Source organism: Lutjanus erythropterus, chromosome 6 (assembly GCF_056507025.1).
Source record: "Lutjanus erythropterus isolate fLutEry1 chromosome 6, fLutEry1.hap2, whole genome shotgun sequence".
Lineage (NCBI taxonomy): Eukaryota > Metazoa > Chordata > Actinopteri > Lutjaniformes > Lutjanidae > Lutjanus > Lutjanus erythropterus.
In genome coordinates, this window is record NC_139322.1 from 17,171,411 (window position 1) to 17,198,242 (window position 26,832).

Below are 26,832 nucleotides of genomic sequence, written 5' to 3' on the forward strand. Positions count from 1 at the left end.
TTTCCACAAACAATATTATAGGCCTATCATATTCAAGTCCCGGACAAGGCCTATTATTGTTCTTTTTATGTTTTTTTGTTTTTTTACAAGGCCTATTTTATATGGTTTATATTTTCTATGTAGTATTAGTATGTATATTTTGTACTGAATATTATTTAAAATAATCAGAATTTTCAGAATAATTAGAACATACACTCTTGATGTGTGTGTATGTATATGATGAGTATTTTGTGTTGACATGAGGCAACACATATATCTCTAATATGTTTCGATCTCTTGTTTTGTTCTTTCACATGACAATGTATAAGTGGCTAAAAAAAGGGCTAAATCAAAATATTCCAAGGGACATACATGAAGGGGTTCCCGATATATATCATGTAAGGGGTCTCTGACTTAGAAAAAGAACCTCTGACCTCAAGTAGCAGTTACGCTTTTTTAATTTGATGCTTGATGCTAAAATAGTGAGCAATGTAATGGCTGTTTGGGGTTAGGATAGTTGTAACAGTTCATTAAAGTGAGAATTTCTGCACTGTGAGCATGAAACAGTTTGCAAGGTAGAAAGAAGTGTGGGTCAAGCGTGTACGTTGTCAGTTCTGGGCCCACAGAACCTGAAGCCCAGGGACAGCATCAACATTTGCCACAACCGTGACAATGTTTGAACCCTTATGTGACACATACAATTCAGGATTACACATAAATTTAAAGATTTTGAAGTAATAATTGTCTTTGTTCACTTCATTCAAAACGTCTCATTCTTTATTCGTCAATAAAGTTCTTTGATTCAAATTTAAATTGAAGCAAATCACCTCTCACTGTTACATCTATCCGTAGCTAGTGTTACAACTCACCCCGGTAGTGGCAGATGTCCAAGTGAGTTTTATTTGTAGAAGACAAATATGGTTACTGTGTATCAAAGATTGAGAGATCTAGCACAAACAACCACTGAGTTACTGATGCTCCAACAGAAAGTGTTGCAGAAAGTGTTGTCTCCCCTACCAGTTTCCAAAGACAGGAGAAAGTGAGGAAAGTAAGTAGCAGGTTTGTCCATCTTACCTGGGATTTCCTGTCCATTGTAGTTCCATCCAGCCACAGCCAGCATGGAGGGCAGAGGAGATCCAGGCCTACTGTCCCTGTCCCTCTCCCTGTCCCGTTCTCTGTCCCAGTTCCTCTCAGCCTGCTGGGTAATATGTCTGACCGTGTCCTTGTTCTTCCTGTTCTTTCTCCGCCCTGACCCTGATAGGGGTTGCCAGGACCCGTCTCCACCTCCTCCAGCAGCCCCTCCAGCCCCTTGTTCCCCCTGGCTCTGGGCTGCCCCCCTGGGAGTGTCCCGCGGATGAGAGGAGGAGGCGGGGGACACCTGTTCCTCTTTGACGGTGACAGGCCTGTAATCGTGTGGCCAGGCGGGCTGGGAGTCGTGGCAGGCTTCCTCCTGGCTCTCATGGCTCTTCGGGGGTTCTTGGTCCTCCTTGCCATACGTGCTGCCTCCCTCGTGGCAGCTGGCGATGGCCGAGTCCCCAGAAGAGTTGGCTGGGCTGGTGCGGCGCGCCAGCCAAGGGGAGGTGCTGCGACCAGACATGATGGAGGCCAGGGCTTCGGAAGCCATGCCCACTATGCCGCCTCCTCCACCTCCTAAACCCGCTCCTGCAACACCCCCTGCTCCTGCTATACCCACTCCTCCTCCAGCGCCACCACCTCCGCCTATGCCCGCAGCAGCGACCGCTCCCATCTCAAAGTCGGCCAGTTCGTCAGCCATCTCAGAGCGGATGCTGATGTCCAGCGCGGCCTTGATGAAACTGTGGCATGCCTGGACTATATCTGTCATCTGCAGGTAGCTGGCCGCTGACATGACCTCGATCACGTTCTTACTGGTGAGGGCGAGGTGTGCAGAGTACATGAAGTCCAGGATGGCTTTGAAGCCCGTCGCTGTTACGATGTCCAGGTGAGTGACAGTAGTCTGGTGGTGAGGCTCTGCCCCTTTTTTCACCTGAGGGGTGAGACAGAGTGTTCATTAGGCCGTACCTGACTCAAACTTTTGTTAGTCAAATTAGATTTGGCTGTTCAACATAAAGATTTGATCATTCGTACCTTTTCTTTTCAGTTCAGTGTCTCCTATATCAGCCTACATGAGTCTGTTTAACCAGCGAGACTGTTTTAATGCCTTTCTTTATCATTTATGATGTGAAAGCATCAGTTTTCCACATAGTCAGAAAGTAAAAGTGTCTAAAGTGTATAAAATCCCAGCGCACCGCAGAGCTGTGCATCATCTGCCCTACATGCTCCGCGGTGCGTTGGGTGGCTGACAGTGTGTCTCCTGCGCTGTATTTCTATCACTCTTCTCTGCTTCCAGCACTGTTAGTTTTGTGGTGATTTTCAGACTTTTGTAAAGTTTACAGCGTGCCATGCGGTCACATTGGTCTGTGTACTAAGACAACAATGAAAATTGTTTATCAACCACTTGTTTCACCATTTCTCATCAGTTAACCACCAGTGCATAAATCAAATGAAAAACTGCTCCAAGCTAATATAAAAATATATTTATGATATTCCTTATTCATAATTCTTCATTGAAATGGTATATCTATGCTTTTAAGCTTTTATCTGTTTTACCTGTTACTGTAATGTGCACTGACTGAAAAAGGGTAAATAAAAAAAAAGCCAAATGCTCAACTTTAAGAACCTCAGTTAACTGAGGCACCGCCAACTGATTATTTGAATAGTTCACTTTCAGGGGGCAGCCCTCGTGTTCATATCTGTGTTTTCTCGTTTGTGTTCTCTAGAATAACACCACTTCTTTCCTCTGTCAGCAGGAAAACACACAGAAGAAAAAGTACTATGATCTAAGAGAAAAACAAGTACTTAACAAAGTCCCATGACCCGTCTCTTCCCAAGTGTAGCAGTCCCTTACCTGGCAGTAAAGAGTCTTGAAGTAGCGTGAGGAGCCCAGGAGGACATTCTTATGGGCCTTGAAGATCTTTCCGTCCACAATGACACAGGCGTCGCAGAGGATGCCGTGCTGCCTCTGCTCATTGAGCTCTCTGAGGAGCTGACGGTAGTGAGAGGCGATCTCCATGTCCTCCTTCCTGTTGTTCATCTGTGTAGCTGAACAGAAGCCTCTCCTCCAAACGTCTGCTGGGAAACAAAATAAAGTACACCAGAAATTGATTTCAGTTGTCACAAGATGCAATATCAAAATCTTGCAAATATGCAGTACGTTGTACCACTAAAGGGATAGTTCAAATAATTTAATGTATGGGCTGTATGTGGTTTGTATCAGTAATTAGTGTATTACTTTTAGTAAATGCCAGCTGGCACATCCCCTGTTTGGAAAAGCACAGAGGGACACATCAGCATAGAAGCTAAGCAATGTACTGCTTTGGACAGGGTCACCAGCAAAATGTATTTTAGCCACTTAAAAAGGTTCACCTAAAAAAGCAACAGTATCACTTTTGGACTTTGGTTGATTTTGGAGAGAGCCATATTTGGTTTATAATGCTTTTCCCATCTGAAAAAAGCCTGTCTGATGGCAAAGTAAAGCGTTGAAAATATTGTAAACATAGCATCCACTTAAACTAATATTGATTTTTTTTTTTAGGTGAACCTTTTTTGAGTGGCTAAAATACCTTTTGTTGCTGACCCTGTCCACAGCAGAACATTGATTAACTTCCGTGCTGGTAGTCCTCTAAGCGTCTCCAAACTGGGCGCGTGTTGACCAGCTTCATTCAACCTCATGTTAAACTGTTTATCTATTAAACTATCCCTCTGAATGTACAGTATTAAGATTTGACTGTACAGTAGCAGAGAAATAGAGTAAAGGAGCAATGAAATTCATGCTATTTTGCACATTTTTAGAAGACAAAACAAGATCCCTGGCAACATATTTCACCTCTTAGTCCCAATATATGGTTGACGGCTGTACCTATATTCAAACCCTTCACTGAGAACATTGGTTTCATTTTCATGCAAGGGGGGAAAAAAAGGCAAATTTAGCTGAACCACTCCTTTAAAGATGAGCCAGGGTAAGGATATCTCAGTAATGACTGTGACATAAAAACAATGACATCAATAGAAACCACATCTCAACTGCTGTAGTTTGATGTCTAAAAACAGCCCAGTAACAAATAGTCAAAAATCTCTGTGTTTAAACCGTGTCTGACAGGTTCGTTTGTGTGTGTGTGTGTCTGTGTGTGTATGTGAGAGCGAGTGTGTGTGTGTGTGTGTACGACAGAGTGTGTAAGCTCATTAAAAATGTCAGTTAAAAAGCGTAACACTTTCACAAAACAGTTGAGAGAGAGAAAAACACCTCATTTAGTACAGACCACTTTACCATTATAAATTTATCAATAAACACAGTCTCAGTTCCTTGTTATTTTTTTCCCCATTGCTCCTTCGACTCTGAATATTCAATCAACTGTCTAGTTAAGACGAAAATTCACTCTTGAACCTTCACCTCGGTGTTTCTGATCTTGCACAGTTCAGTCTAGGTTGTGAACACAAAGTTTTTCTGAAAACTACAGAGAAAAAGAGCCTTAATGACAATTTGTGGAGCTGCTCAAGTGTCAGTGAATGAAACTTTTCACCATTAATTGACAGGATTCAAGCTAGTGTGACAGGAACACTTGCATATTTTATTGTTACTCTTGCGAAATAAAAGCCCACAGAAAAGCTCAATATTTGAATTTGTTTTACAATCTATTAGCCCGTAAAGATTTTTCTGGCTTTTGGGGTCACAAATATTGATCTAAGATGTAAGTGTTTTTGCTCGAGCGTGGATAAAACATTATCGCCTGTGTTTTTTTTTCTGCAGGTTAGGTGACATACAAGAGGCGTTTTGAGCCCACACATCAGAGGGGAAGCAGGTGAAGGCCACAGAGAGAAGAGAACAGAAGGAGACAAAGGGAGATGTGCGCATCACTATGTTGAACCATTCAACGAGGTGGCGGAAAAACAAAGCGAAACCGCATAGGCCCGAGCAAACACAAATATATACAAACACACACGAAGAGGAAGAAGAAGATGAACACACACACACTCAGGCAGTGCATTAGCCAGAGCATTAGCAGCCGCCGCTCCCGCTCTCGTCTTGGTGAGGGCTAAATCGCGGGGACGCAGAGTGTTACCAAACGCAGCAGTGATTTGTTTTGGGAACGCCACAGCTGTCAGCTCTCATGGGCCATTCTGAGAGATGACAGCTCGGGTTGGCCAAGGTGACAGCAGCGTTTGCTCGGGGGCCGGCACACTTCAGGTCATGTTTAGCAAAGCTCTGCTCAACCTGATGGCTTGTAAGATCAGATAAATCCACAGTGTCTCCCACGTCCACTTGGACAAACACACCTCCTCTGAACAGCAGCGGACGAGTGGATGGAGTGACGGTGACAACTGCTGCTGAAGAAGAAAGGAAAAAAAGTCCTGGGTTTAATCAATGCATGGCTAGCTCACAACCTTTCACTTTGACTGGCAGCGCTCCTTTAAGTTACAGAAATAAAGAATAGTGAGGAGGAAGAAAGTTGGATGTGAATACAGAATAACAGTGTCCCTCAGAGTCTCAAAAGGCAGGTTTTGACGCAAGTGTTTTTATCCTCCAGCTCACACACTTCTTAGAAAAAAAATCTATTGGCGTTCTAACCTTGAGATATTCTTTCCTTTCTGCGTTGCCCTATTGAGAGTAGTCACCTCTCACCTTTGGAGACAAACCTCCTCCTCTCTCTGCTCTTCTTCTCTCAGGGCCACTGGCACATTCAATTGTATAGCCAGGTCTATAAGATAGGCTCCCTCTCAGAGCCACACACACACAACACAGAAGAAGTCATTTATTCACCGAGAAATACCTCAATACCCTGCTATTCCTTGTTTTTTCCAGCCAATGCGGATGGTGAAATACAGGGTCACTTTACAGCAAACATCGGTCAGCTCCATTTGAAACACGGATCTATTGGTAGCTGAGAGGAAGCAGTGAAAGAAACCCAGCTATACCGAATCAACAGCTGGAATAAGACCGCCATTGCATGAGTGTGGCACGGGTCAGGGTCCTCCAGCTCTCTATTTCCATGTGTGTTACCGTTTTTAAAGTTCTGGTATCAATGAGTTGCAACAATGACGGGCACTCGAGCAAACAAGGAGCATGCTAATGAGAGACACAGCACTGTAGGTTCACCCAAAGCACATTTTCTCACTTAACTCTTTCATGTTAGAGCCATGCAGACAGATTTGTTTGTGGTTTAAAGGACCATTGTGTAGTATAAAGTGGCATCTAGGGTTACAACTAACCATTATTTTCATTCTCAATTAATCTGTATTTTCTTTCTTAATTAATCAATTTGTTTTTTGGTCTATGAAATGTCAAGGTGGCGAAAAAATGTTGATAATGTCCTCAATTGTATTGTTTTGTTCAAAAATCTTCAGTATATTGTCACTGAACACTAATGAAACCAGAAAATATTCACTTTGAAGAAGCTGGAATCAGAGAATTTTCATTTTTTCCTTTTTAAAAAAACCAATTAATCAACAAATCAGAAAAAAAAGTTGTTTAATTTAATAGTTGATGTCTACTCGATTAATCAATGTAGCATCTAGCGGTGAGACTGCAAAATGCAAAGAATTCTTTTTAAATGTTTTATTTTATGTATAGCATTTTTCTGGCTTTTTTTTGCCCTCATCACAATCGGACAGCTGTGGTGTTGACAGTAAAGAGGAGAGAGAGTGAGGGGACGACACAGCAAAGGTATGCAGCCTGGAATCGAACCCACCGCTGCTGCAGTGGTCTCAGGACAAACCAAGCTACAGAGACACACCAAAAATGTATATTTAGGGAATGTAACAGCAGCATTTCTTTTCAGAAACAGTGTCCTGATGGCTTTCCAGGAAAAAGAACGTAGCTCCAGACAAAATTACATTCCACCCTACTGTACTCAGATGGAGGCAGATATATGGAAGGGATGTTTCAGGATTTGGACAAAAAAAAAATCATCTTCATGGCCATGAAGTGAGATAATAAGGCTGTACCAAATCTCTTTTTTAAAATTTTGATCTAAAGCTTCTACTGAGGTTTTCAAATGAAGCCTTGAATATCTGTCTACCGTATTTTCCTTTATCACCCTGAAAAAAATACTCAAATCAAATCTTCAGTTTGAATAAACTGATTCATCTGATTAAATGAGCCGAGTCTTTTGTTTTTCATAAAGTCAACTTTCATTTATGAGTATAACTCATTGGTTTTGTCAACATAGATGTTACTTATAGTGCTATTAGTTTGCTGCTAGACTTCCCTCATGAATACAGGTGCAGTGAAAACTTTGTTTTTGAAAGGCTTTACTCTAACAAAAAAGGGATGAAGCACAATATAGCATCACATAAAAACATGTTGTGAATATGACTTGAAATGATTACATCTATCTTTTCTCAACAAATTTAGACAATTTTCCATTTTACAAAATTCAAACAACCCAATAAAAAGCGTGTGTAACTCAAGGATGCCTCATAACTGGCAATAAAGTTCATTAGTGAAACTTTTTTATTCTGTGTGGTAATGCGTGTCCGCAGTGATGATGGTGATGTCATTGTGGTCCTGCACTCTGATATAAGAGGCCGCGCTCCAAGTTTTTTGGCAAACATGTTTGTGTGCATTGTGTCATTAATGTGATTGCACCCAAAGACATGTTAAATGGTGCCTCAAATTTAACAAAAACAATGATCAGTGGAGGGCAAAACAACAGCAAAGGACTGCGAGAAGGAGAGAGGGAGAGGTCTAATCAGATTTATTGCTTCAACAGACTCAGAGACATACTGAGTTAGTAGTTAGGCAGAGAAGAGGAACTTTAATGGAGTGCGCTTTGACCTCTAAACTCTTTGCTCGCCTAATTGGCTTGTTTAATTTCAGCATGTCCAATTCCCTCCAGTCAAAGACCCCTTTTCCACAGGAGCCAATCCCAACGCTACCCCTGCTTCAGTACATAAACACCCACAAAAACCTCTCCAGTGTTCATCCTGGCTTTTCCTTTCCCTCAGAGAGCTACTCCATCTTTCCCCACGAGCTTAAGACCATCAACAAGACCAAAAGCCGCTCCCTCTGCTGTGTGAGCACAGCCTTGATTTATAGAACACTTTTTTTTTTCCAAATATACACTTGACACAAGATGGGAAAGTAAGATAAAATGAACTTGTCAGACAATCAAGTAAAGAGAGAGAGGCAGAAACTGTTGTGTCTCATCCAAAGCATTAGCAGTCGTACCAAGGCTACAGAAACTAAAGCCTGCTTTCAGGATGTCACAGAGCAGAAAAAAGCTTTTCATCCCTCTATGAAATTTCACCGTAAGAAAAACAGAGAAAAAAAAAGCAAGGAAAAAGTCATCAGGAGGCAGGCTGACAGTCTGTGAGCGCTTATTTGTGGTCAGAGACGATTGTTTCAGTAAAGCATGCCACCAGAGCTCCAAGTCCCTGTCACCCTTCTGAGGCCAAATCAAAAGTGAATGTCCTCCTTAACTCCCCACCCCCCTCCCCTTCTCTCACACAAAAACACACACACGATGAAGAGCCCCGTTCCCCACAAAACACACACACACACACCCAGCCATGGCTCCTAAATACACAAACACATGCAAGGACTAAAAAACACACACGTTCACATGCTTAGCAGAGCCGTCACGGCATCACACCCGGTTTGTCCTGGTCACATCAAAGCAAAGTCACTTTAGGCCCCGGCCAGACGACTAAAGAGATGAGACGTGTGATGGAGTGAGAGAATGGGGCTTCCTCCTTCTTGTGTTTCTCTTAATGCAGCCTGTCCCTCCGAGCCACTTCTCTGCCTCCTTGACCGCACAGAACCGTGGGGAGACAGAGTGCAAGGTCCTTCTGGATCAAAGGCAGAGCGATATTTTGTTTGTACGGGGGTTTAAAACATAGACAGCTCCACACTCTGTCGGGCTCGGGCTGTGATTTCACAAGGCATTCAGATATCACCCTGGATGAAGATGTTACAACAGGTGAAATATCCCTACACGGGGTGTTAATACGTGATTACACAACATATTTTAGCAAATAAAAATCACTGGAGGTGAGGCAGACTTTTAATTTGGTAAACCCTGTCTGTCTGTTGATTCACTCCTAATTAACACTCTTGCAGGTACAGAGTTTAACTGGCTGCAGGTTCCTGCATGTGTGTTCACAGCACTATCCAAGCAGTTTCATACACTTGCAGTTATATTTATTTTGAATTAAGGGATTTCCACTCGGTCCAGGGAAATTATCATTTTAGCGGCCAGTGTGCTGCTTGCAAAATTGCCACCCTCAGCTAATCACTCTACATTCAAATTGCGGCACTCTGCTCGACAAATGTAACAGTTGTGCTCATTATTTGATAAAATGACTTTGGTTGGACAAGCATGCCAAACTGAGTGAAGGCAGAGTTCACGGAGTCTATCATGTCAGGGGTAAAATAAAGAAAAATAAATAAATAAATAAATGCCATTCATAAATAAAGAGAAAACACAGGCCGGTAACATCTAAAAAAAACTGACAAGCAGACTGAACTCGTTTCTGCTCATGGATGTTTGCTGCAAGAGATACCAAAGCATATGTGCATATTTTGTAAATTTAAGGGTGCCATGCCATTGTTCTGACAGGCCATTATTCTGAAACCCCCAACAGTCTGAGAAATGTCACATTTTTGTGAAAGCCTGTTATCCTGAGAACAAATGCCCATTGCTCCAAAAATATACACTCTCCCTGCAGTAACACAATTTTTTTAATATTAACAGTGGGACAAATCCTTATATGTAATGTGAAAGGGGGCACTTGTAGTAACAAACCACAGATGATCACCTGCAATTAGTTTCAGCTCTGGATGTTTTAAAGTCTTTCAGCTAATTGTTTTGCTCCTGTGGCTCACAACTGGCTCTTAAGAATCACTTAGCAGCTTAAGAGCCAGATATTTTTCTCAGAAGTTGGTGGAAAACAAAGCAGAGTTAAAAGTTGAGCGAATGCTGGCCTTATAAGGCCAGAAACATAGTACCAGTTAAATTTGCAAATGTGTAAATAAGTTGTTTTCTAACTCATCCTACCAACTTTATAATGATAACACGTGAATGTTTTTGTTTTTATAGTTTTGTAGGCTTCCCCAAATGCCCCAAAATAAGTTACTGGAGGTTTGAATTTAGGTTTTTAAGAGAACAGTGATAAAAGAGAACATCTGTGTTAACACTAATATTTTTCAGCGCAGATTACACACATTAGGCTACAATTACTTTTGTGCCGAGTTTGACTCATCTCAGCACAGTGCCTCAATAAATATCCAATCTTCATGCGCCAACACATTATCAGTTCATCTAATTTCGATTTTTAAGGAGTCTCTATTAACAGTGAATTCCCTCCTTTTCACATCCCTTCTTTTATCTTGGCTCTGTTGTCGAAAATCAGCAGGGAGGACGCATTAAAAACTGTCCAGAGACTGAAGAAGTGAATGAATGTGAGGAGGAAGAAGGAGGGGATATCAAGTCCGGATCCAGTAGCCAAGAGTTGGCATTTATGTTGTCAACCATCCCAGCTTCATGTCTCAGCTACAACATTTTATCAGTTAAACTAAAAAAGAAACACGTTCCGTTTTGCATGTTTTCTAGTAGTGACTTGCACCAACACACTACCCTGTGATAGCAGGCAGTTTCTGTGGAAAAAAGCAAACAGGTTGGCAGGTCTGCACTGAATGAATTATATATTATGTAAAGCTTTCAAAACAAAGTGAAATAAATGATGTTAGCCTCAAGAAAAGGATATTAAGAGAATCTCTGACATTATATGCTAATATGTATGAAAAATTAAAAAGCTACAGGAGGAAAGAATTGGGTTGCTTGCAAGTGGACTTTTCCCATATAACAAGAGAAAATAGTGGAAAAAATGACAGCATGCATAAGTGGAATTAAAATGATATTCAGCTGGACAATGGAGGCACTGTTCCTCGAACACATGACAGTATGATCGAGGACAGCCATTACTTCCCGGAGTAAAATCTACTAGTTCCTCTACTTACATAAAAAATGAAAGTTGTATTGGATCTAAAAGTTTTCTGCTATTATTTTCAAATCCACAATATAACCATGAATGAGTGATAAATGTTACTGATGTTCACTGAAACTAAATTTACAAATATGAAGACTGAGAAAGGTCAGTATGAACAGGAGGCGAGGTTATACACTCTTAGAAATAAAGGCGTTCACCAGAACCATAAAGGGTTCTTCAGTTTGTTCCAATAGGAGGACCCTTTTTAAAGGTTCCACTTGAAAGTTCGGAGAGCACTACCTAGAAACCAAACATAAAAAGTTGTACCTAGAAACATCTGTGAAAGATTTGGTCTGACCACCCTTTGAGAGGTTCTACAGAGAACCCTTCTGTGGTGTCAAAGTTTCACCCAGAACCCTGTCTAGGGGTTCTGTTCAGAACCTTTCCACCTTCTAAGGGTACTACCAAGAACCGATCTGGGGGTTCTACCAAGAACCCTTTTTATATTACAAAAGTTTCATCGAGAGCCCGCCCAGGGGGTTCTTCCAAGAACGCTTTTATATTCCAATATATTTAATATTTATCTGGAACCCACTTAAGAGGATCTACCAAGAGACCTTTTATATTATGGTACAAAGAACCCTCAACAACCTTTGAAGAACTCTTTCTTCTGAAAAGGGTTCTTTGGATGACAGGGCTTCTTAATGGAAGCCTTAGTCTTACAAAGAACCCTTGAAAAACCCTTTCTTCAAAAAAGGGATCTTATATTTTTCCTTGCTCTTGGTGGGAATAATTGGGTTTATAAAGAGGGTCTGGACCAGCTGCTTACAAAGTGGCCTGAGGTAACTCTGTTATGATTTATACAGATAAATTGAATTGAACTGAATTCACAAGCAAAGGGTTCTGAGTAAAACATCAGCCCTTCAGGAAGAACCCTTTTGAAAACCCTTATTTCTAGGAGTGTAGAGTGCAGAGATGGACAGAAAAGAGATAAAGAACAGTGAAAAACAGAGAGAAAAGAGATAGAGACAGCAAGGCCAGAGAGATAGAGACAGAAGATAGAAAGAGGGGGAGACAGGAAGAGAAGGGAGAGTGACTCAGGCAGCCAATATTTTTTAAACAGCTTTGCTTCCACTCAACTGGGCATCAAGGCCATTATCCCGGGGTTAATCCCCAATCCGACGGAGCTGGCAGCCTTCCGGGACAAGCCAGGGTGGCAGCCCATCAACAAGGCAGGCACGGCCGAAAATAACACACACACACACACATGTGCAAATGACACACATGCGCACATACACACACACACACACACACACACACACACACACACACACACACACACACACACACACACACACACACAGCAAGACACAGACAGGCATGCAAGCTGCAATTAGAAAAAATAACACAACAAAGCTATTAGCTGTGAAAGGCTCGTTCTTAGCTTCTTTGTCCTTTAGTTTCTGTTGAAAACCGGCTACTGTTCGTATTTGTCCCTCATTTTATCTCTGTCTCTGACTTCTTTATATCTCTCTGCACATGTTCGTGTTGCCAGTTCCCCTTGTTTCTTTTATCACACACCCTCCATCTGTCCACCTTTATTTTCTCCACCTTCCCCACCGGCTCTAATCATGCCACATTTTGCACCTCTACCTCGCTCTCCCTTTCTCCGTCCGCTCTTTGTTTCTCTGGCTGCCATCCAAGGAGTCAAGGTGGAGGAAGAGATTGACTCAAAGAAGGATAGCCATGTCATGTGGAGAGGGACCAAAGAGGATCCAGGAGGCTTAGAGAGACTTAGCGCTACTTGCTTCACACCTCCCCCCCAGTCCACTCCTACACCCAAAAAAACAATACCTGGACCCTCCACATCTACACCTGAAGACCTCCATGCTGCTCATCGCGCTTTCTGCTCCTGACAGAAATATCTGCGTCTACAAGCCTCTGGTCCGGCAGCTTCTCTGCCCATCTGTCCTCTCACCTTCAGCCGCACAGGTGTTAAGCCCTGAGTGATCTTATGGAAATCCAGCCATAGTAAGGATGGACAGGGATCATCCCAGAATGACCGGAAAAGAGGTGCGACTCTTAAGACGTTGATGTTGATGTCTCTTAGCCTAACCACTGATGGCCGAGTGCCGACTTCACCTCAAGGTCCTCCAATGACCCACAAAGTGTTAAGAAAAGGGTTAAGAATGCCATATCTACCTATCGTTCTGTTTGTCTTTTTTTTCGGCCTTCCTCCTTTACTTTTGTGCATGTGTGTGCGTGTATGTGTGTGTGTAGTTTCTGGGCTATCTTTCTCTCTAGGCCCCTAAGCCTGCTATGTCTCCCATGGTAACTCCCTGACTGACGACCCGGGGCTTAGCCTAAATTCTCTCTCTATTAAAAGCTGTGAAATGCAAATAATGAAACATCTCATTACCACTGTCGGAGAACCCAAAATGAAAGGAGGGGGAGAGCAGGAGGGAGGAGCGGAGAGGGGCGGATGAGGAGGACTGTAAGACAACGAAGCGGCAGGAGAACGAGGGCTACATGGGAGGGAGGGAAAGAAGCAGAGGAGGGAAGGTGAGAGGACAGGAGCTGGAAATAAAAGAGTGGAACAAGGGGAGGAAAGGATGGGAGAAGAAAACGGGAAGGGAGGAGGACAGGAACAGATAGCCAGACAGTGAGCCTTTTGTTTCATGTGTGTTGCCGTTAGAGAGCAGCTAGGATTGCCCACCTATGCAAACTGGGGTGGAGTGCTGATGAACGGAGCTGTGAGTTTAGTTTAGTTTAGTTTGTGAGTTTATGTGTCATTCAAATGTCAAATGACCAGCACTGTAATCTTCCACTTATCTACTTTGCACAAGGTCTTTTCAACTTAAACAGCAAGTGGGCCGAACAGTAAAATCACTGGAGGTTTGTGGGCCACACAGAACACTTTGTTAATTAATGGCGACAAATAACTATTTTAACAGTATAATGTTAATAGATATATTCCTCCAAGCCCGCAGGAAAAATTGGCAGACAACTAGCCATGATTTGACTTGTAGTGCCTCTTCACGTTGTATTCTTAATCACAGCTTACTGTATTAATTACACAATAAAAACACCAGTTTACTGCCTGTCGCAGCCGGCAAAGTCAATAAATATTTGTCAGCCCATTCACTCTAAAAATGGCAATTTTCAAAATAACCTTTACATCTTTTTAGCTAACCTAACCACATTCAGACTGCGAATCAGACGTTGTCCAACTATGTGGGGGGTACACAGGGGGGTTTATTTGTCCTGAGAACATAAAATCTGAGAAACAATCAGATAATAATTTTTTATTTCTTTGATTCATTGGCTTTCTTGCTACCACCACTCTCTCTCCCCATTCAGTGTGTGCCTTGATGGCCCACAGCAATGCGCTCTGTCTTTCTCTCAAACACATGGACACAAACCAAAGGAAGCTTCTTGGTATCGCTATTTTGCAGCAGAAACTGCAAGCCAGACCCAAATGTCAAAGCTGGGCAATAAACCAAGCAAGGACGCAACTGTAGAGTATACTCATCAAATTTGCCTGGATAGTACCTGATTTCAGAGATATTTCAGGCTGACGATGGAGAGTATGATCACTGGCTCATGACTGACCACCACAGTGTGACATCAGGTTGCGTTTCTCCAAAAGCTAACTCTTTTCAGAAAAAAAAAACGGAACAATACTACATTTTTTTTACTATCCCCTGCAGCATCCACCGTTATGGCCTAAACAGACTACCTCCATTCAAAGGAATGATATTCCTGGTGTTTTCACAACAGCACCTGATTCTGTCTGAATGTGGCCTCTCTGTGGCCCCCCAGCCCAGAGTGCAACGTGAGGCTTTACTAAGAGAATGGCAGGTGCAGAGCAGGTGTAATCTTGCTGCAGCCAATCACAAAACATAAGTGCTTTAACAAGATGTATCCAATACCATATCAGTTCAGATCATGCAGTCTGGTTCAGATGTCTCAAAGTAACTCAGAGGTAGGTAGCTGCGAACTTTACAAAAGTTTAAAAGTAGGGCTGAATGAATACTTGACTTTTGGGGCTGATGTTGATAGCAATAGTGGAGTAAAAAAAAAATTCTCCAACCATCCATCACGGAGGTAACAGCTCCAGCAGGGGACCTCAGACATCCCTTTCCCCCGCTACATTAACCAACTCTGACCGGGGGGATCCTGAGGCGTTCCCAGGCCAGGGCAGAGCTATAATCCCTCCATCTAGTCTTCGGTCAGCCCCGTGGCCTCCTACCAGCTGGATGTGGATGGAACACCTGCCTAGGGAGGCGACCAGGTGGCCTCATGAGATGTCCAAACCACCTCAACTGGTTCCTTTCTACACAAAGGAGCAGCAGCTTTACTCCATGTCCCTCACAGATGACTGAGCTTCTCACGCTGTCCCTAAGGAGATGCCAGCCATGCTCCTGAGAAAACCCATTTCGGCCGCTTGTATCCGCAACCTCATTCTTTCGGTCATGACTGACCCTTCATGACCATAGGTGAGAGTAGGAACGAAGACTGACCAGTAGATCGAGACCTTTGCCTTCTGGCTAAGCTCTCTTTTCATCACAACGGTGCAGTAAAGCAAACGAAATACTGCTCCCGCTGCTTTGATTCTCCAGCCCATTTCACGATATGTTGTCCCCTCACTCGAGAACAAGACCCCACGACACTTGAACTCCCTCACTTGGGGTAAGGACTCATTCCCTATTCGGAGTAGAGTAGTATTTATAAGTTTAATAATAAATGTTATTATCTGAAATGATACCAGGGCACTAAAACAGTAAACTTTGACTGGTACTTTTAAGAATTAAGAATTTTATGAATAACTCTAAATAAAAAACACAAATACAGCTAAATATGTCTAAATATTAAACCTGAATTAAAAATAAAAAATACAGAGAATGTTGCCTATAAACCTAACAAATAAAAAAATTCTGCATTATGTTCTGTTAAAAACTTTTCATATAAGTGACTATTAGACAACATATATGCTGAAACTAATAGGCAAGGCAAGGCAATTTTATTTATATAGCACCATTCATACACAAGGCAATTCAAGGTGCTAATAAAGACCGATACAGCTGTGATAGGCCAATATCAGGCTGCACAGGCCTATTACCATCAGTGTGCAGCTTTTCATTGCAGCTGTAGTGTTATCACAAGTAGCGTGCAAGCAAGAAATGTATAAACTTGTCAAAAAAAGCCCCAAAATGACGCGTGGACAGTGTATGCGCATGTGTGTTGATTTATAATTTTATTATGCTCCAAGAGGATTATTAGTTACCGAGTTTTACTTTTTTTTTTTTTTTTTTACCATCACAGCTCTATCATTAATCACTTCAGAGCTGCACCAGCTAAACAAAAATGCGTGACAGTACTTTCCCATAATTACTCAGGTTTATGTATAATTTTAAGGCAGGAAAGGGCTACTTCTTAAAAAAAAACTTATCTGTGTGGTACAGAGAAGTGAAATCACCTACAGGAAGAAGTGCCTGTATTTGGTTCTGTAGGTGGGAGGATACTGGTGGTAAATGATGGAGAGGAGGGGGGTTTTATGTGACAATAACCACATCACCTTGTGTGGTCTCCTGACGCAAAACCCAGTTTCATCACTGCAACACTTTGGAGACTCATCAAACCCCTGATATCACGATGGAATTCGAGGAAGGTTTTAAGGTGTGACATTGTCTAATAGCAGGATTAGTTCTTGACTTCTGGGAACTTTGTGCATTGTGTAAGGGTTTTTTTTTTCTAGTCACAGATGCATCATCATTTTTTCCAAACTAGGGTTAACCAGGGTTAGCAACTGGTCTTGCTCAGTACCTTTTTTACAAAATGGAAATTCTTTTGTTTTTACAAAATCTGGGTTATGGTAAAAACACTGTTTTAAAATTTTATTTGATGCAGAGTCCTATCAACCACACAAACATGAGCAGTCCGACGGGCTCCAAAGAAACCCTGAGTTTTACTTGTTTGGAAGTGAAACCTAGAAAAACTATTTAACTTTTTGGATACTGATACTCAGTTTTGTACTACACTACATACACACAAATATGTCAATACACAAACAAAATACACACGAACATTACATCCATTTTTGATTGTTGAACATCTCTTCTCAAAAACATGGGCATTCAGCCTCCACTCTTCTGGGATTGTTTTCCACAAAATTTTAGAGTCTAGCTGCGGGGATGTTGGACAGTACGGTCTGGCTTGCAGTTGGAGTTCCAGTTCATCCCCAAGGTGTTTGATGGGGTGAATTCAGGGCTCTGTGAAGGGCAGTCAAATTCTCCCACACCAAACTCAAAAACCCATTTCTTTGTCATGCCGAAACAGGAAAGGGCCATCTCAAAACAGCTGCCGCAAAAGTGGAAGCACACTATTGTCTGAAATATCTATCAGCCTTAAATACAAATAAGAAAGCTGAAGATTTCCCATATCTGGAATGAAGCGACAGAACCCTGACTGTACTATGACAGCCCCAGAGCAGAGAATATGTAGACAGGGCTAATCTAGAACCAGTTGCACTTGAGAACTGACTCTAAATGATCTGATCAATCAGAATTATATGCATCTGAGCTTATCAGTTCCTTTTACTGGTGATAGCATGTTTTTCTGCCAGTTGCTCATTGCAAAACAATGTCAAACTCAAGCATCTCCTATTAGTTGTCAACTATTTACTTAATCACAACTATTCTGATCATTGATTACTCAGTTTGAGTTAGTTTAAAATTCTGGACAAAATGTGACATTTGAGGATATTAATCTTGGGCTTTTGGAAGCACCGATTGAGATTTTTCACTGTTTTCTGATACTTTATAGACCAAACAACTAATCAATTTATCAAGAAAATAATCAACATATCAACTTAGAATGGAAATAATCATTAGCTGAAGCCCTGGAAACTTGCAATAATGAGTGAGAGAGAAAGAAACGGTCCAAAGTGTGTGGTGTGTGGCTTCATTTTGCAACAAAAGATGACAGTGCTAGTTGTACTGTGTGTAAAATGATGATTTCAAGTAAGAGTGGTAACATCATTCTATGCAGGATGGGCTTAAATTCCAGGAAAGCTATTTGATATGCAACAGTGTCACTGCTTCCTCACAGATGTCAATAAAGAATTGGGCTGATCAGCAGAATTGATAACAGTGCCAATGAAATCTTATCAATTCCCATGCCTATCCACATGCTTTCAGCCACACAGCATAATAAGAGTAATAATAAGAGTTATTCACATTTTATATTCTCATTTTTTCCAAGCAATAAGGAAGTATAATTCGCATTTGTGTCAACTTTGAGTTCATGCACTTTTGTTTTCACTCTGTGTGATCATCTGACCATTCGAGTTCTTTGTAGTGAGTCACTACGAACATTCAAAAAAAATTCTCCCCTCTAGCTGACTTTTACATCCCTTTGCCTTTTCTCCTCCAGTTACACTCCATTTTTGTCATTTGGCGAATCTCAGTTCTGTTTTGAAAAGCACCAAATGGCTTTGTGGCTAAAGTGATGATAACAATATAAGGCTATGGAGTGGCTCAAAACTCACATTTAACTCCCACCCTGATCTCGCTCTCTGCCAGCGAGCCACTCAGAGAGAGAGAGAGTGTGTGTGTGTGTGTGTGTGTGTGTGTGTGTGTGTGTGTGTGAATGTGTGTGTGTGTGCGCGCACGTGCAGTTGTCCAGACCCTTCCATAGGTCTTAACACAAAACCTGTCACAGCAAAAAAGCAACCTGTCACGACTCAGCTAGACACGACTGTACATGACTGTACCGCGCAGAACACAGGCAGCCTGTTCCCGAGCTGTTAAAACAGTCACTGCAGCCACCAGTTACAAAGGTCTCAGACAGGAATACACACACAAGCACATACACACACATATACACAGAGCAAGTGAACAGTATGGAGGAAATGAAATGAAGGGTTACCACGAGTAAGAAAATGTAAAAAAAAAAAAAATGAACATATGGCACAGCAATACACATCCTAAAGGAATAAACATTTGAGGAATAAAGGCTAATTGTTGTTTGTTAAAATGTGTGGTTTTTGAATGTACAAGTGAATGACTGAATGATGGTGACTCACTGCTGGTGGCCAGTCGCTATCTGGTGCCGAGGCGGGTGTCCAGAGAGTGTGTTTGTGTGTGTAAGGGTAACTTGGTGTGACTGTCGCTCTGTCAGACGGCAAACAGAGGCATCTTTCTCAAATCCACACTGGGCCGCGGCTTACAATGAGCTCATGCAAAGAGGGGAGCAAAAAAGCCGCAGCTTAAGTGTGTACTCACAAGGACAACAGGCACACCCTCCATCCCCCTCTGAGCAAATATTAAAAGAGACTTCACTCCCAGCTAATCTAATTCACAAACACTCTAGAGCATGCACAAACAAGGAAAACACATAATTTTACTATATTAACTTAGCCCTCAACATGCAACATTCACTAATAACTTACTAGCAAACGTTCCCACAGCCTACCGTACCGTACAACAACTGAGCAGCACAGTGATTTACATATAGATAGAGAAAGTGTTTATAAAAACACATTTGTATATAATAGCCCGAGGCTGTGTTGTCACTCATCAAGCTGATCAAAAAGCAGCTACTATACAACACTGATGAATCTCGGAGCGCTTTTGCGAATCTGTCCTTCAACAGCAGAAAAAAAGGAGGTGAGATAAAGGGAGAGAAATCAAGGGGAGAGGAGAGGAGCATCTAAATATAGAGAGACTCACATTTTGGAGTCAGAAAAGAGACAGTGAAGGGTAAGAAAGAGGGAGGGAGACGGGAGATGCAAGAAGAAGAAAAAAGAGGGAGAGTGAAGAGAGATGGGGAACAAATAAGAAGCAGGAAAAAGAATAGAGGATAGGAGCGTCAGTGCTGCTCCCGATCAATGTTTGCACAGCCTTGGTGGGTTTCTCATCTACTGTAGGGTTTGCCTCGTGGACTACAGTGTAGAACTGGACTACATGGAGGACACTCAATTTTGTCTGTGAGACTTGCAAATTCAATACAGGGCACAGTGTATAACCACAGACGTTCATCAATACGTAGCGTCGATACCGATGGTCTACTCCTTCACTGATCCTTTCAACAGCTTCAACACACTGGCTGCTGAGTAAATTCTAATAGTAATCAGTGAAGATGCAAAATCATTCAAGTTCTTTGTCTTCTTTGTGTCTGTGCTGCGCTGCAATTGGCTGTTCAGGGAGCAGTCCTAGTAGTTTAATGCCGTCTCTTCTAAAGCTGCTGAAACAAAAAGTAGATTCAAATTTAAAGGGATAGTTTGAATTTTTTGAAAGCAGAGTTATAAGAGGTGCTTATCTATAGATAGTAGATGACGGTTGGCACGCCCCCAGTTTGGATATGCAGTAAGAATACTGGTGTAGGAGTCTAAGCTATGTACTGCTGTGGACAGGGTCAGCAACAAAACTTATTTTAGCCATCTTAAAAAGGTCCACCTAAAAGAAAATCAATATGAGTTTAAGTGGATGGTAGATTTAGAATATTTTCACCGCTATCACTTGCCTTCAGACAGCCTTTTCCAATGGGAAACTGCTGTTATGTAAGCCAAATATCGCTCTCTCCAAACCAACCAAACTCTTTATGTGAAATCAATCATTTTAACTCACAGAAAGCAGGAGTCGCTGGCTTACCATTGCTTCAATTGGTTAGTTTGCTTGTGTTATTGTGTGACTTTGGTGAATCCAAACTAAACCCTTAAAACAATAAAGTCACAAATAAACAATCAAAGCAGCAGCACGCCCGCAACTCCTGTGTTCTGCAAGGCAAAATTACATTTTTGCCAAAGGAGTGTGGAGCCTTTGGAGAGAGCCATATTTGCTTTATATAAATGCAGATTCCTATCAGAAAAAGCTGTCTGATGGCAAAGTTAAACAGCGAAAATATTCAAATAAAAAGTACACTTAAACTGATATAAAATAACGGGGGTTAGCCTATTAAACCAAACTCCATGAAAAAGCCGGTCTTTTATGGTATAGACTTTTTTTTGCACGACAAACTAAGACTCTTTTCTGATTTGTTTCCAACAGGCACAATCCACACACATCATTTAGTCAGTAACATCATTAACTAACTAAACTCAGCTGGGATGGACACGTCCCCTCCACTCCCCCAGGATCTGTGCCCAAGCTAAAATATGTTTTGCTGCTGACCCACCTGTACACCTGTACTCCTGCTGCTTGTCCAAACTGGGGGCATACCGACCGCCATCTACTATGAGTAATACACTGACTGTGGATAAATACCTCACATAACCCCACTTCAAAAAACTAAACAATTCCTTTAAGTTTCTTTTTGCTGAAATGTAACTTTTTTTTTATGGACTTTGCATGTACGTGATGTCGCTTGAGGCTACCATGTCCACTGTGATTGATGAAGAGCGAGGTCTGACCAGACAAATGCCTCACCTGGATCCTTACTTCTGTCCTGTCCTCTCCTCTTCTGTCACCCTTTTCTCCCTCCTCCTTATCTGTCTGTCTTCTCAGTCAGAGCGTGTTTACTCCGATGTGGTTTGACGTTTGACTGTCACCTGTTGACTAACATGAACGGCTGCCATGGCTCGCAGGCTTTTGGAACTATGGCGTTTTTTTTTCCTCCCCCAGCGGCAGCGATGGAAAGAACTGCAAATTCATGTACATAAGTGTCATAGCCAGACACAAGAGACACAAAGAGAGAGGCAGAGACAAAAGGACCACTGTGTAAACTCTCATGATCGTGCTCACCATCGCTAAGGACAACACCCACCTTGGAAACCTAATTTTGCACAAGTTACACATTCCCACATTGTGAGGCAGTGCCAGTATCAGGTGTCCGTCCAAACCACCAACCACCAATCAACCGCCACCCCCTTCGTGACACACCAGCGCACACACCAAAACAACCAGGAGGGGGGAGGTGAGATAGAAGACAGGAGGGAGGGATAGGTGCGGGGGTGAGAAAGTGAGAGTAAAAAGAAGAGGGCAAGAGAACGAGCCAGCCGGAGACAAAGGCAGAGAGAATGACAATGAGTGAAAAGAGGAAGAGTAGGGGGGGAAAGAAAAGAAAATAGAGAGGACGAGATGAGGTGAAAAGCGCACTGCTAGCTCGCAAAGAGAACAAAAAGACAACAACAATGAGACTTCCATGTATATGCGTGTTTCAGTTTGTGTGTGTGCGTAGCTTCCATGCTCATTGGAAAGAGCAGAGAGAGAAGGCCGCAGGGGGAGTTTGCCCCTCGCCACTGAAAAGGGGATGTGAACCTTCTCACTTCTGTTCACATCTGGGTTGGCTTCACCTCTCTCTCTCTCTCTCTCATAAAGAGAACTATACTGATGCATAAGAGCTCATAAAATGTTCAGCAATTATGACACAAATAAACTTTAATCACTGATTTAAAAAGTTCATATAATGACACACTAAGGATGGGCTGCACCGAGACGGACCCGACTAAACGATGGTTTAACTTTAAATTATGCTGCACCAAACTTTAGTGTCAAACCAGTTGAGTTTTATGATGCATCCACTCCCGTTGATCTATGAAAGAGTCTGCCAGTTGCTGCCAGGCAGTGTCTTTTTTTCTTTTTATGCTGTCAGTTTTTTAATCTTTTATAATTTGGCAATATAAGTCCATTAATTCAGCCAACAAGTTTTTTTGCCAAAGCAGAGAAATAAGAGCTTGCCGAGCCATCATGAATAAGATATCTAAGCTAGTGTTCATTGATTTTTTTTTAGCTAGCTAGCTCACTATGTAACGTTTTGTTATTTTTTTGCAAAATTTTTAGCTAGCTTGCAAACAATGTAGAATTGTGTTAACTTTTTAGCTTGCTAGCAGGCAATGTAAGGTTTTGTTAATATTTTAGGTAGCTAGCAGTCTATGGGATGTTTTGTTAACTTTTAGCTATCTGGCAAACAATGTAAGGTTTTAAGGACTAGGCCTACAGAGCAGCCAAAAGTTAATGACTTCCCTACCTCTTTTATACTTTCATACTTGCATTAGGCAGCACCCTCATATTGATTAAACTCAATGATGATGATCGAACTCAACTTAGTTTCAATTTTAATTTTAGTTTCCATCAATAAACTTGAATTTACTAAAATTAGATAAGTTTTTAATTGTGCAACGGAGCTCTGCTTAAGTTTTAATCTGGATTTAGTTATTTTAAACTTAGTTCTGCTAAAACTTTGATTAAATGCATCTCTGTTGGCGCACCCAGGTCTAAAGATGTTTTTTTTAGTGCTGAAAAAGCTTTTATAAATCAAAATAATCCAACCTCCGCTTTGAGACATCCCCTTCTAACCTACAGAGACAAGTTAGTCTAACTTGGACGGCTCACCTAAAGAATGTATCATGCCAAACAAAATGTTTGTGTTTTAGCAGAAAACTGGACACTGGATGCATCCATGAGCTGTTGCATTTAGGGGATGTATAAATATGAGCTAGGGTCAGGGGGAAGGATAAAAACGAGAAAGAGAACAGGGAGAGGGTAAAAATGAGAAAGGGAGTAGAGGAAGGGTAAAAATGAGAAATGGAGTAGGGGAGGCCACAGGAGGCACCTGGCCCACTTACAGCAGAGGAGGGGGTGGTGGAGGAGGAGGAGGAGAGGTGGAAGATTAAGGAGTGGGAGGGAAAAAAGAAAAGGAGAAGGTGGAGGAGGAGGAAAAGGAGGGAGGAGAAGTAAAAAGCGAGGGAGATGCAGCTGGGATGGAGCGAGAGGGCACGGGGAGGACGGGGGTGAAGTGAAGGAACGGGAAAACGGCGAGGAGAGAAAAGGATGTGAGATGTGAGGAGGCAAGGAGATAGAGAGAAAAAAAAAGAACAGATGAAATAATGGGAAGGGGGAGGAGGGCAGAGGGGGAGGTGAGAGCAGGAGAGGCAGAGAGAAAAAGAGAAAGAGAGAAGAGGTGGGGGCTGGAGAAGAAGAGGTGGCCTTGTGATGCTGAGAATGGAGGTGGTGTATGTATGCGTGCGCGGGATGAATGTGTGTGTGAGTCTCTTTGTGTGTGTGTGGGTGTCTAAAATTATGACGAAAAACTAACACCTCACCCAAAGTATGAATAACCGACCACAACAGGCCAATGTAGGTTCAATCTCTTCTCCCAGCACATTCGAACAGCCTGCCTATACCACTAATATCCCACTAATACCACCCACAGTCCTCGCTCCACCTCACATCAATGAATATTTCATGTCCTGATGGCACTTTTAAAGCAAAAACTAATTAGCAAATCCAAGTTGATCTGGCATTAGTCATATCAGGCCAATTAAAAGCCCAGTCCTACTGTACATGTTAATGGCAGCGAAGTGGAATAATTGTATGTTGAGCAGGGGAGAGAATGTTAAACAGGCCTTGTTAGCAGCACTTTAGCACTCTAGCCAGAGTCCATGGCTGGATTACAAAACTCTACAAAGCAGGATAATGTTCACGCATACACATGCAGAGGCACACACACACATCTTTGAAAGCGCCAAACGAAAACTCTATCCATTAATTAGAGTGTCGCCATCAATTCCATGGGGTCAGGTCTGATACTTATAGCTAAAGAAGAGAAATATTTCCAGGGAAAATGATGGTTTTATGCCTCAGTAATAATATTAAACAGGGCTCCAAATATTGGCAGGAGCTCGCAGGTCAGATGTTGGTGGGTGAAGACCATTTTCTGCTCCACACTCTGTTCCTGCGGTCAACATAAGCTTGTAGAGACAGCGTTTGTGTGGTACTGAGTAGAGAAAGGTGTTGAATTTGAGTTTTTCCAACCTTCCCTTTCTGTGTGTTTTTTTACGCAGGAGTTTAGATTGAGACAGACAGCACTGACACACACAGACTAAACTGTGCTGTGCAAAAAAAAAGCGACAGAATAACAAGGGCTAGAACTCTTTTGGAGTGGATGTCTGTTTCATCACCCCCCATTCTCTCTCCTTCGCATTCCCTCTTTTCCTTCCCCGCTCTGCCTTCCCTGTCTCCCTCCCTCTCACCTGAGCTTTGATATGGAAATCTCTCACCAGCCACAGCCTGAGGCTAGTTGACTGTTTCTAAAGATGTATTTGCTCAAAGCCGCTCAATTTCTCATCAAATGCTCACACTGTGTGTATAAAAGACAAACTCTTTCACTGGGAAAATAACAACTAACAACTGCGTACTTATACAAGGCTTTCAGCAGTCTGCAAACCCCGGACTTCAACAAAGAGGTTTTTTCTGAGCCCAAACCTTCAAGTTCTTAATAGCTTTTATAAATTTGTCTAAAAAGATAGTGATCCTTCTGCAAAGTGGAGAGCTAAGGACGCTAACTATCTTGTCAATAGAGTACTTTGAATAAGTGTGTGTTTGTGTAGACAGTTCCTTTCCCTACTGGTTTACCAGTCCTGCCCTGATAGGTAATTATGCTGCATTACCTGCACGCCTACAACTCCGAGCCAAATAAAGTGACAACCGGAGCTTTTCAAGGACAAAACAAAACAATTTGTAAAAGATTTAGGAATGAGTGAATAATTTAGGAATAAGTCAAAAAGTCTTTTTGGGAAAAGAAAATATTTAGTCAGTTTCTCAGTAAAAGAATGCAAATCATGCAAACAACAATAATCAGTCCCATGTCAGCTCATTACCAGCAAGTCAAGACATCAGTTGATGTTTTTAAACATGGTAATGTGTGAATCATTGTCACGCAAATCAATGTGATCATTCAAAGGAGGGAGAAAAAAAAGGGAAAATACTGTCTCTGTCAAAATTTCTGCAGAAATATAAAGGTTTCAGTCAGAATATCTGTAAAGGAACAGTTCCCCGCAAAATCAAAAATACGTGTTTTCTGTCTTGTGGTACTTTTTCTCTACAGTAGAAAGTAGCGTTATACCAACGTTTATATATTGGCCAATATTCTATATACAGAATATAATTTACAGAATTTATATATAAACACACATTTTTGACAATGATACCTCAAACGTGGTTAACACTTATGATAAAGAAGCCAGAATATTATACAGTTTGCCAATGAAAATTAATGTCCAAAATAATATATAAAAATAAAAAATATTATAAAAAAATAATATTGGCTGGACAATATATCGGTTACGCCCTAGAAGAAAACACGAAACAACAAGGTCTATAGATTATTTTGAGTAAGCAGGTCAAGATATCTGGAATCATCTCTTTTGAGTTTTTCCAAACACATTGTACTTTGTATGTTGTAACGGTGATATCTCCAAAACTCAGCAACTCACACCAAAACCATTTAGATGGATAAACAGCACAACATGTAAGAGGAAACATGTTTACTTTTTATTTTGGGGTGAACTGTCCCTTTAAACTTGAGGTGATTCATAGCTTAAAAATCGTACTGAAAATGTAAAGCTTTCAAATTTATAAAAGGATATTGTTGCTAACTGCTTTATATAGAGAAATCTTAGAACAAATCAGAAAGTTTCATAGAAAATAAAACAGACATGATTTTCTATTCCTTTCTTTGTTCTCTCATTAACACCAGAGAAAGCCCTAATTGAAATGATTATATGTGTGTTATCTATCTGGCTTGCAGTACCTGACGTGCGAAAAAACTACTGTCATCACTTCATCACTTGTTGCAATATTTGTTTTGACAGGATCTGAACTAGTGGAAACTCACTGTATATAAAACCAACAATTAGTAGTGCATTAAGGAAAAGAGGAACTGATTACATTTCAAGGCCGGGCCGACTTCAGATATTGATGCAATTGACAACTGATGTTAGAAAATGTCATAAATTCAAGAAAAATAACTCATGATGTTGATAAGTATTGTGTGATCACGGGGTTGGGAAGAGCCGATCGGCTCCGCATTCCTAAATAAAAGAAAAACACACCCTGATGAAAGCACACA

At 41.6% G+C, this 26,832-nt stretch overlaps 1 protein-coding gene across 3 annotated transcripts in view; it reads right to left on the minus strand.

Annotated features, from left to right (window-relative positions):
- The window catches only part of zbtb46 (zinc finger and BTB domain containing 46), a 95,156-nt gene that overhangs the window by 62,703 nt on the left and 5,621 nt on the right, over nucleotides 1-26,832 (minus strand). For 2 of the 3 annotated variants that reach the window (XM_084720919.1, XM_084720917.1), the window contains exons 2-3: nucleotides 2,906-3,129; nucleotides 1,054-1,984 (exon numbers count right to left, since the gene is read on the minus strand). In XM_084720919.1, the coding sequence (XP_084577045.1) occupies nucleotides 1,054-1,984; nucleotides 2,906-3,091 (1,117 nt within the window). In that variant the 5' untranslated portion in view covers nucleotides 3,092-3,129. The remainder of the gene's footprint in view (nucleotides 1-1,053; nucleotides 1,985-2,905; nucleotides 3,130-26,832) is intronic. The other variant, XM_084720918.1, reaches the window with a different exon arrangement.